At 41.3% G+C, this 12392-nt stretch overlaps 1 protein-coding gene across 7 annotated transcripts in view; it reads left to right on the plus strand.

The window, feature by feature from the left end:
* Nucleotides 1–12392, plus strand: part of CDC42BPA (CDC42 binding protein kinase alpha) — a 327653-nt gene that overhangs the window by 237379 nt on the left and 77882 nt on the right. For all 7 annotated transcript variants that reach the window (XM_048843358.2, XM_048843360.2, XM_048843359.2 and 4 more), the window contains exons 16-17: nucleotides 9090–9195; nucleotides 11247–11371. In XM_048843358.2, the coding sequence (XP_048699315.1) occupies nucleotides 9090–9195; nucleotides 11247–11371 (231 nt within the window). The remainder of the gene's footprint in view (nucleotides 1–9089; nucleotides 9196–11246; nucleotides 11372–12392) is intronic.

Consider the following 12392-nt stretch of genomic DNA (forward strand, 5'->3'; position numbering starts at 1 on the left):
GCTTCTAAATCAGGTGAGACTCTGCACCTTGGTGTGAGTGTGTCTGGAGTTGCCAGGGAGCATGGGCCAGTACCATCAGTTCTGAGAGCCGAGAACACTCAAAGACTGTTGCCAATTTCAGGCTGTCCTCAATAGGGGAAAGATCATAGCAGTTGTCCCTGCAAGTGTTACTTAATGTGACACTGTACCATGGTGACTTCAGTAGCCATCATGAGATGGGCTTTTGGCTTCACCCCTCAAGGTTTTCTAAGGAAGTCCAAGCTATGATGGAGGACCTCCCCTTTGGGAGTAACATTCTGTTCAGCAAAAAATGGATGAGTCATTACACTCAAAGGTTCCCAGATGACCCTCCTCTCCCTGTGGAATTATACCCCAGCACATTGGAGGAAGTACTCTAAACTGTCTCCTTACAGTCAGCATCCCTCCCCCAGCTCCTTGTTAATCAACAGACTTACAAACCAGCAGGAAACACCAGAAGTTACACCGCAGCAGACAACATACTTGCCACTTTTCACCCGCAACCCCATCAAGAAGTCATTTTGACAGGAGCTTCAAGAGCTCCAGCCAGTCTCCACATCGCCAGATACCCACTTCCACTTCTTTCCAATGTATCAACACGTTACACTAGACACATGGGTCCCAGAGATCATCTCCACCGCTACACAGTAGAATTCCTTTCCATCCCTACATGAAATCCCTCTCCCCAGCCCTCTTCAGGGACCTCTTTCATGAGAGGTTTGTCAGACAGGAGATAGATTGCCTTCTTCAGCTAGGAGCCATAGATCCCATGCCCCCTCAACACAAGGGGAAGGGTTTCTATTAGAGATATTTCCTTTTTCCCAAAAAGAAGAGCAAATGGACACCCATGCAGAATTTATTGCAGTGACTTTGGACTCAACTTCAGCCAAAGGCTATTTAACTCTGAACAGGTTCCTCGCAATGAGGAACCTCACTGCCCAACTCTGCCTGACAGCTTGTTCCAATCGGATCCTTTTAGCTCACATAGCCACCTGTTATACATAACACCCTACATAAGGCTCCATCTTTATTGCCTTCAGGTGTGATTATGCATGGTTTGTGCTCTGAACAGAGATACCTTAGACAAACCAATCTCAATCATCACAGAGCAACCAAGTGGCACCAAATTTTTGAGCCCAAAAAGAATCCCAGCTACACATCAATCTACTGAAACTTCAAGGAAGGTATGAGGCTTGCAGAAGGTTTCTGTTTTTTAGCACATTCCCAATATGTTCTGGTCATGTTGGACAACATGACCACAGGGTTCTACATAAATAAGTAGAGGACAGTGAGGTCCACCCCTCTTTGTGCAGAGGTAGTCAGACTATGGAATTGGTGCATCCAACCCCAGATCACCCTTTGAGAGGTGCACCTTCCTGGAGTAATGAACACCTTAACCGACAGCCTCAGCAGACACTTCTACAGGGACCATGAGTGGGAGCTTCACAGCTTGATGCTACAGAACTTCTTCCAGAAGTGGGGGTCCCTGTAATGGGACTTCTTTGCATCACGGGTAAACAAGAAGCGTCCAACCTACTGCTCCTGTACTGCTCAAGTGCACAATACTAGAGGGAATGCATTCCTGGTACAATGGTCAAAACCACTGATGTATGCTTTCCCAACTATTTCCCTCTTACCTTGGGTCCTTAACAAGATCAAACAGGACAAATCAACAATGAGCCTAGTGGCAGCTTGGTGGCCGAGAGTTTTGGTTCACTAGCAACCTCCAGATGTCCACACACCCATATATCAGCTTACAGCCATTGCTGAACCCTCTGACTCAAGACAAAGGTAAAACCAGCCATCTCAACCCAACATCTGTCCACCTCAAAGCCTGGTATTTGGATGGGCAGTGAGCTTAGAGAGCTTGTGCTCAGAAATACAATCCATTCTCACTAACACCAGAAAGGCTTCTAGAAAAAAATGATATGCTGCCAAATGGAAGAGGTTCTCCATCTGGTGCCAACATCGCCATGTACTTTTGCTGTAATCTGCAATCACTACCATCTTGGCATATCTCCTGTTGCTGAAGTAATCGAGTTTATCCACCAGCCCATCCACTAGTTTATTTTGTGTACATGTGGCAGTGATTAACGCATTCTGTCCTCTGATAGACAGCTTCTTGGTAATCACCTACACTACAACCAGGTTTTTTGAGAGGTCTTCTCAGAATTTTTCCTCCAGTATTAGTATCTACTCCTAATTGGGACCTTAACCAAGTGCTGTCAGCTCTTATGAATCCACTTTCGAGCCTTTGGCCTCTTGCTCCCTTCTCCATATACCCGAGAAAGTGGCCTTCCCAGTGGCAATCATCTCCACCAGGAAAGTAGGTGAGCTTGCATCACTTATGGCAGACTTTCTCCCTTTGTGGTTTCATGAGGCTAAAGTCCCTGAAGTTGCACCCCAAGATCATCCCAAAGGTTCCCTCTGAATTCCACCATACATCTACCAGTATTCTACCCAAAACCTCATGTCACCAAGGAGGACAGAAAGCTCCATTCTCTGGGCGTACATAGAGCCCTTTCTATCAGTAAAGGATGAAACCCTTTAAAAATCCCTTTAAAATATTCATCTTTATTGCTGAGTAGATTAAAGACTCTGGAAATGGATTTTGGGCTGCATGCTGCTGTTTTATGAACAAATGGAAACCTCTCCTCCTCGGGATATGAGCACCCATTCAAATAAGAGCACATACTACTTTCATAGCTTCTCTCCAGTGAATACTTCTCAGAGAAATCTGTAGAGCAGTGACATGGAGCTCACTGCATACGTTTACCAGACATTACACACTGGTTCAAGCTTCTTTAGCAGATACGTCCTTCGGCACAGCATTCCTACAGTCTGTGGTGCAGCATGGATCCTCGCACCCTCCTCCTCAGTGAGTACTGTTTGTGAGCCACCCACTGTGAAATACACATAGTGACCAGTGCTCTAAGAAGAAAGGAAGGCTATTTCCCTTATAGTAACTGAAGTTCTTTGAGATGTGTGGTCCCAATGTGTATTAAACTGCCTGCCTTCCTTCCCATTTTGATACTTCCTAGTTGATTTGTGGTAGAATAGGAACTGAAGAGGTGGTCAGTCAGCCCCACCCCTTATGCCCTGGGTTCGGAGCACAAGGAGGCGCAGGGCACAAGTGTGGACCAACATACACTGCTAGTGAAGAATCTTCCAGTCTCAGATGCATAGAGCGTATGTGCACGCACCCATGGTGAATACCCATAGGACCACACATCTCAGAGAACTTGTTACTAAAAGTTAAGTAACCTTCCTTTTCCCCTCTCACAGCAAAATTAAAGAACAGACTACATTGGAGATTTCTGTTGTCCTGATCAATGGTAGCTCTTGTTTCCAGCTTTAACATATTCTGATGTCTAAATAGATGGGGTGGAAGGGAGGGGGTCAAATGATTTTTAGGATAGCAGAGATGACTGCTAATTTCAGGAAAGTATAGACAGCTGGGATCCACAGGAAATAGCTCTGTTGTCCCTATGGATATCCTCCTGTTCTAATAAAAACTGGATATTTCCCCTACCTTTATTGATCTGCTGCTGATAGTAGAAGGTGGGATGAAATGAAAAATGGCTTTTTAAAAAATCTGTTAACTGGAGGGGGGGCGACACATGTGGGGGGAAAATTCTTCCTTAATGCATTGTTTTATGCAAGAAGAGGGAAATGTGCAAAGGAATCACTTCAACTACTACTGGAATACAGCCATCTTTGGGACAGCAGCCCATTGTGTGTCAATACATTATACCTTTGTTTTAGGAGAGGAAGTGAAGAATAAAATCCAGCTGAAATGGTAGAGGTAGTTTCCATAGTAGCATGTTATCACTATCACAGTTAAAGTTTTGACAAAATACTGGGGTCAGAAACCCTACAAATGCAAAAAAAGGCTACCACATCTTTAGTGATTCGAAATAGAGTTATGGATGTTACCTGAATACTATAGTGACCCTTTAACACCATGCTGGCATGTTAGTTCAGTACTGACTCAATGAGAAGAGTGTCATATAATGAATTGACAACACCACAACCTGTCCAAGTTTTTCTTGGAGCTTTCTCATCCAAATATTGACCAGTCCCGACTCTACGTGGTTTATGAGAACTTATCGGGTTACAGCCCAAAGTCATGCAGCTACAAAAGTCAAAAGGTGATCAAATTTCCAATTCTAATATAATAGCTGAAAAGTTTCATAAAGTTACTCTGTTTCATGTTTGCTGTTTATAAATCTAGTTCCAACAGGATCTTTTAGAGCTCTGTAAAGAAAAAGTGAACGTGAATTGAGTCTAGCATGAATGGGACAGTATGTATAATATATGTATAATGTGAAAATCATGAACAAAAAAGTATCAAGTATCCAAAATTAAGGGCCTTGACCCTTCAGTGGGAGTCAAAGACACATAGTACAGGAAGAGTTCAGCATCTTACAGGATCAGCCCTCAAGAATAGAAAACTTTCTTTATAAGGGCCTGACCTTGCACCAGGCTCTTTTAGAACAGGCATGTGTAGAGTCCCATTGCGGTCTTTGGGACTCCGCTGAGATACAAAGAGACACAAATCTACCCTAGCAGATACTAATGCATGACTGGGGCCTTAGTAAATGAAAAAAGATGACCTGACTTGGATCTGAAGTAGCTCACTGATTTATGAGTGAAGCATAAATATTACAAACTGAAGAATTAAAGTGTTGCTCCGCTTTAAGTATTTGGTAGTCGTCTCTAGAGCACATTGTTTTAGTTTATAAAACTTTATTGCATTTTTCTCTTTACCTGCAATGTTTTTTGTTTTCATAACCAGACATAAAAAGTTTTCTGAGCCTCTGCCAATAGTAAAAGGGCATTAGGTAGCAATATTGAAAAGGATGAGGAAATACTGGGAAGTTTTATGCTGACCCTATCTCGATTATTGGAACAAAGACATTTCTAAAAACATAGCATACACCAAAATGGAAATTAAAGAACAGGTCTTGCATAAAAATGAAAAACTGTCAGTATTTGTATGTGATCCCGTGTGTGTGTGTTTTTAAAAAAAACAACAAAAAGCTGAGAGGTGATTGAAAGGTTTTATCATCTGCATTACTTACAAGTGGCAAAGAAAAGAGCAAGTTATGTAGGTTGTTCAACACCAGAGCTAATAAGAGCTTTATACAATAGTATTCTGAATATGTTAGGTGTTTTCAGAAAAACTGCTTTCGAAAAGTCATAGTTTTTAAAAACAATTATTGGTACTATTTTTCATATCCCTCCACTGCTAAAGATAAGGTTTTCTTAGTACCAGTAGTCCAAGTGCATAGGTCTCAGAGGGAAAGAAAAATGCTACTTTTTCCATACTGAGGACAATATGCTAAGGTGTGATAACTTGTGATATACCAGGTCATGAAAGAAATGCCTTATACCATTGGAACACAGGAATACAAGATAAGACCCATAATCCATCTACTCCAGTATTCTGTGTCCAGGGCCTACTCCAGGCACCAGCGAACCAAGCAGGTTCCTGGGGCAGCAAATGTAAAGGGGCGGCAGGACGTTGGGCTCTGGGGCAGCAATTCGGCGTCTGCTCCGTCACAGTGTGTTTTGCGCTCGGCGGCAATTCGGCAGCAATTTTTTGCACCATCAGCCCCGTTTGGCGGCGGTTGTTTTTTTTCGCCACTTGGGGCGGCATAAACGCTGGAGCCGGCCCTGTCTGGGTCTGACAGTTGTCAGTACCAAATATTTTAGAGGAAACTACAAGAAACCTGCATTGGACGATATGGAATAGACTGTCTTTAGGAGAAGTTTCTTCTGAACCTGTGAATTAATGGATGGTTTACAGAGCATAGAGGTTTATAAGTCAATTTTGTACAGGGTGTGACACAGGTCTGTCAAATGTTGGAGGTTTGAGTTTGACTTCAGGGCCCTTTTTTGTTGTTTCAAAATAGCAAGATAAAATAATTTGTGCCCTCCCCCACAGTCACAGTAGTAAGGTTAAGGGTTACACGATGTCTTAAAAGATGGATTTTACGTTGGTTTATTGTGGCTCATTCACAATTATTTTGAGAATAAAAGACAATCTAGTGTATGTGTATGCTTTCTATAGCTTGTGAGCCGATAGATGGCTAAGGTTTAGAGGAGAATAAAAAGTTGATGGGAGAGAGAGATTTTGATCTTCTTCCCTGCCCAGGGTGTATGCCAGTGGATTTCATCACTTTTCTGACAGTGTGATTCAAGGCTTGTCAAGGAGATACTTGAGGGCAGTAGGTGGATCTTTCCATTTACCTCTTATTTCTGAGGCTGCATTTTCCCCCATTAAATTTCCTTATCTCCTCCCTTTGCTTCCCCTGCCTCATTCCTGATCAGTCTGATTTACTGGTATAGGGACTATCACTAAGGCTACATTTTAGTCACACATATTTTTAATAAAAGTAATGGATAGATCACGGGCAGTAAACAAAAATTCCTGGCCCATGACCTGTCCATGACTTGTAATATATACCCCTGACTAAATTGGGGGGTGGGGTGTGGGGGGGTGTTCCCGGGGAGTGCCACGGGTGCGTGGGGGGGGGAGGAGGAGGAGTGGCCTGGGTCCCTGCTGGTGCAGGTGGGGGGTGTTGGCTGGGCTGGCAGGCTCCCTACCCAGCTCCTTGTGACTACATGGAAGCAGCAACATGTCCCTTCCCTAGCTCCACGTGCTTCCCCCGCCCCAAGCGCCGGCTCCGCAGCTCCCAATGGTCAGGAACTGCTGCCAATAGGAGCTGCGGGGGCTTGGCTGTGGGCGGTGCAGCACATGGAGCTAGGAACTGAAGGAGGGACATGTCACCACTTCCAGGGGAGCCCCTCAAGGTAAGTGCTGCCCAGAGCCCTCACCCACTCTCGCGGTCAACCCACAGCCCTGAGCCCCAAACTCCTGCTGCTATTGGGGGGCGGGGTCCCTGGACCAGCCGCACTGGCTGCTGCAGAAGTCATAGGGATCCCGGAAAATCACGGAATCCGTGACTTTTGTGACAGACTCGCAGCCTAAACTATCACCATTGCAATTAAGAACTTCAGTTACAAATACTAAAAACATGTCAAGTGTGTATCCTGTCCCTTTTCTTCCCCTCCCCAGAAACAGGAATTGGCAGAAATCCTAAAACCCCATCAACACAGTGGCTGTGATGATCAAGGCTTTACAGAGCAAATATTAGGCAAAATTCATAGCAACCAAAACAAATCATAACAATAAACACACAAAACTAAACAAAGAGTTTGCCAAACTTTTTTTTTTTAAGGCTTAATCTACTGTTTGAGACATTAGTCTTGATTCTGCTCCTCATACATGGCAGTGAGACTCATTATCCATTCCCCTAATGCTTTAATCTTTTTCTGGCTATTGCCCAGGCTGTTCATCATATGCATGGAATCTCTTAGTCTGGGAAAGGATTGGTGGTAGATTTCAGAATTGGAGTTTAAACAGAAATGATTAATATGGTACATTGGTAGAATGAAGTGTTATGTTTCAAAGGATGCCTAGCAACAAACGATTTCACAGATTATCCTAATATGGTGTACTATATTTCAAAGTCTGGTTGAAACATTAAATGAATTTCAAATTAGGAATAGGAAATTCAAACCAGGAATACTCCTAAATGGGCTCAGCATAGCCACCAACAGCCTCTCAGCTTTTAAGGATGTTCTTGCAGAACTGTTGTAACTCTTTGCCAAATTCTTTCTCAGAGACAGAGTAAAACCAGGATATAATTTCCCCATCACATAATCTGAAACACTGACCTGTTTGCAGTTAAATTCACACACTTCAGGACAGAGTTTTTGATGTTTATTTTATCTGGCTTTTTAGTGAGTACCTACTAAGCATCTGAATACTTGAACAAAGATATTTATTGAACTAGAATTCTTGCACCTGCTGTATGTGTGGCACAGCCTAATTAGCCCACTGGTAAAGTCCATCCTTGTTACTTACCATTAGTGAAAGTAAAATGCTATAAAGTGGTCTTCCTGAAATTCTGCAAGTGTAGGGGATCCAAAAAGGGTGGATTTGAGGTGGAGGTGGTAGTGTGTGTGCAAGGGGAGTGGGGGCAGTGTAGCTTTGCTGCATTGTATTACCCTTCTTCTGATCCCATGGACTGAGAGAATTGTGCTCCATTTAGCAGGGAGAGAGGGCCACAGCATCATCATTCATCTGCAAATCCACAGGGATTCCTTCAGTTAGGATAATGTTGATTAATTCAGCATTCTATTACGTGTTCCCTCACTGGTGAACAAAACCCACCTGAGAAGGCAAGGGTTGGGAGCAGGAGCTAACCTGAGGCTTTTCACGGAATGAGCAATCTGAACAGACTTGAGAATCTGCTGATATTCATGTCTCCAGTTCAGTCATGATTGTGTCCCTGTTGGTCAATTGATCCATTCTTTTCTTATTGATACTGATGGGTGAATCGTCAATAAGTGGCCTTTTAGGTCTGCTAAATTAGCCTGGCAATATTGTAAGCAGAAGCTTTTCTCATCACTGGTTTAATCCTGCCAGTCCAATGACTGTTCCACACATGGCAATCTATTAGGGTGAGGTCTCATCTCTGGCAGTTCTGCCTTTAATCCTGCCTGGGACCAGGAAGTGCAGAGATATATAGAAATTAAAATGCCATTTTAACAAAGTAGTGTATATGAAGGTTTTACCTTTAACTGTGAGTGTCTGAATTTGTGGGGTTGCCTTGAGACTGTAATACATTCCTATCTTTTATTCTGCAAAATTATAACTACTGAGCATTTGGAAGATCTACCCAAAGAATAAAGTACTTATAAGTAGGCTGAGAAATGTTAGTTTCCTAAGGCTCTGCAGTCCTTATGCATGGAATCTTAATTTTGTCTAACGATAACACTAAGCACTCTGACTCGCTGTCCTAAGACTAAGATGTTGTTCACGTTTTAGGGGGGTTAATATTTTTAATAATATGTTTAATATTTTTACTTTCAGCTGCTGTACATATTAATTTTTAGAACCTTTACATACTTACACATTAGTATTTGTTTAATCAAACAATATAGTAGATTGTTTGCAGTATATGAAACTTTTTATTGTATTTTATATTATACCTTAGCCAAAGTGAAAGAGAGGAGTTTGAAACAGAGTTCAAACAGAAGTATGAACGGGAGAAGACTCTGCTAACAGAGGAAAACAAAAAGCTCTCAAATGAGCTTGATAAGGTGAGTGTTGCTTGGCTGAAGCTAGAGAGTTTGAAGACAACAATACAGGATCTTAGTAGAGATGTATAAGACCCATTTTAGGTAACTGAATCCAACATGTAATCTCCAATATAGGATATATCAGAAGTTCAGCTGATCCTGCACAGAAGAGTCTCCCCCATTTGGTTTGAGAAGAGAATCGAGTCTTATCTGATCTTCTAAATGTATTTTTAAAAGAACTAAATTATGTTGATTTTATGGCTTTTTCACAGAAACTCTTGACAATTCTTTAAGCCAAAATAAAACAATAATGATTTGCTTGCATGACCCAAATAACCATGTAGTTGATCAATAATGTGATTACTTTACATGTACTTTCATGTAGATTACTATGAAATTGTACTTGGTCATTTCTACCTTGGAAGATGAAGTGTTACTTTGAGATCTTAAAAAGCTACAAATTACAAGGCGGCTGTGTTAGCATTACCATGTGTTGAGTGGAGGATGTAATTACAATGAAAGAAGAATTGAGCAAAAAATAATTAAGCTAGGTTATCTCTTTAATGTTCATTTTTTCCCTGGGTTGTTCCAGTTCATTGCTGGTTGGCAAAGGTTACCTAAAGCAAGAAGTTCATTTGATCTTTAAATTGCTTTTATGTGTATTTTAAAAAATAATGGAAGACATTTTTAAATTACCGTACTGTACAAACTAAGAATATTTCCATAACAATGTAGACATTTATATAGATGTAGCTTCAAGTACTATAAGATTAGAGGCTTTGATGTTTCTGTACTTTGCCTTATTCTGTTAAAGATTTGCATTGTGCCTTGCAAAATGACGTGAATTTTTTAGATAGACCTATTAACATTCATAATCACAGATCATTAGGACCTGGAAAAAGTGCTCAGGGGACTCCTATTTAAGTATAATTACAGATGTTGGCCATAGAGGAGACCCGTTTTACTGTTAAATATACAATTTAATTTGGGGAAAAAAGAGCAAAACAGATTAAATTTTGCATCATTCCATTTTGCATCATTCCAATTTGCTGTTAGAATTCAGTATTTAACGAAATACATGTACTGTATGGTAGATAGAGTAGGGCTTCATGTTCAAGCCTGCATAGTCTCTGGTCCAAATTTGACCTATACGAATTATTATGTAGTCTAATTTGTCCTTGATCCCTGATATTAACACAAACCAGTTCTGGCCTTGATCTTGTAGGGTGTGAACATGTGAATAGAACCTATGTGGCTGCAAGGAAGGTTAACCACTGGATATATTCCTGTATTTAGGCTTGGTCTATACCACAAAATTTTGCCAGCATAGCTGTTAGCTTGGAATATGAAAAAATTACACATCTGAGCTGCATTAGCTATCCTGGCAAAATCCCCAGTGTAGACACAACTATGATAACAGACAAGGGGTGGGTCAGCATAGCTAATGCCATTCAGAAAGGTGATGTGTAGCTATGTTGGCAGAAGAACTCCTGCTGGTTTACGCTATTCTAGGAGGCTCTGTTGGCATAGCTATGCCAGCACAGCTGGAGGCTCTGTGTAGAAAAGCGTGTAGTAAGTTGCAAGATGAATCCCACTCTCTATCTATAAATGTGCAAGGTAGAAAAGGGATTGGGGTGAGCAGAGAATGGAAGTGTCTGAGGAGACACAGTGGTACACTCCTGGTACGCTACCAAGCAGGAGTAACTTGGTGGCAGTATAGCAGAGCTGTAACACAGGATCGGGCTCTCTTGCACTCGCTGTCTTGCTCAATACTTTTAATTTTGTGCTTCTACATGCAACACTACACACCTGTACTATGCAAGATCAAGCCCTAAGATAGTCAGGAATGTCACAAAATTGTAATTCTCATGGTGTCTAAGTTTGGACATGAGAAGAAAATGTTTCAGCCTTTGTTGTCATATGCAGTTTATTCTGATAGGTGATACAGATTTTTAAAGTGGGCACCCAGGGGTAGGGCACAGGGAGGCAAAACTCCTTGATCAGGTAGGTCAGCAAGAGGGTTAAGTCATAGTTCTTTATAGATTAAATGGGGTTTTTAAATCCTCTTTCAGCTCACCACGATGTTTGAGAGGCTAAGTATGAACAACCGACAGCTAGAAGAAGAAATGAGAGACCTGGCAGATAAAAAGGAATCTGTGGCACACTGGGAGGCCCAAATTACTGAGATCATCCAGTGGTGAGTACCTACAGAGCTCCTTGGCACAAGGCAGTTGTGGGGTAGGGCTTCTAATGCATTTTCATTAGCATGTTGCATCAAGAAACCCAGACTCTCTTGGTAAAATCTCACAACTGTCTAGGTTTGAGCTAGATTATTTACTGGATGTTTCTTTATGTTCGGGGTTTAGAAAACCTTGTTCCTCCTTAAGAGCGAAAGTTGTTCTCACAACTGCAACTGTTTAAGCACCAAAGAATCATAGCCATTGGGTGTGACTTGTGGCTTTGGGAGAATGTTGAAAGGAATCATGTGCTTAGCTCACTCTTCCAAAAAGCGGCTAAGGAGGCTGGGAAGATTCGTATAATTTCTTTTTCAATACTGACTACTGTGGGCTATTTTATGTGTGGCAGAGTAAAACAAACTCAGTGTAATTCATATGCAGTTTTACAAGAGAGTAACAACTCCTAAAGCTCAAGCACTTAGGGTTAACAAGTAAGAAGTTTCATTGACGTGAACTCCCTAATAATGCCGTCATCAAACTGTCATGTTGCATTTATAATGGTTCCTATCTCTTTCTAGAACATTGAGGGAAAAATACAAGTCTGAGTTTAAACTATTAATGGAAAGAAATTTTACTGGATATTACTTATTTTAAAATCTTTTTGGCCCATTGTAATGTTTAACTTGTGTGAAAACAATTTGTATCCAAACATTTCTACATATCAGTCACTTTGAGGGGATTTCAGTATCTTATGCTAATTTTTTGTTATTTCTTAAGCTGTTTTCCCCCCATTTTGTCTCATCTTGTAGCAGCTGAATAATGGGACTTTTTTTTTTTTGGCATCAAAAAATGGGTAAACATTGTCTTTTTAAGGAAACCTGGTTAGGTTGACAATGTTTTGACATCAGTGTAATTAATTGTCCATATTTGGACAAAGCTTTGGTTTTTGAATATGGCCATTCAATGCATACAAAAAAAAGTTAGGCTCTGGAACTCTGGACATTTTCCAAGCAATGTAGTTTGTTTCATGAATGTACATAA

The sequence above is a fragment of the Caretta caretta genome, chromosome 3 (assembly GCF_965140235.1).
Source record: "Caretta caretta isolate rCarCar2 chromosome 3, rCarCar1.hap1, whole genome shotgun sequence".
NCBI lineage: Eukaryota > Metazoa > Chordata > Testudines > Cheloniidae > Caretta > Caretta caretta.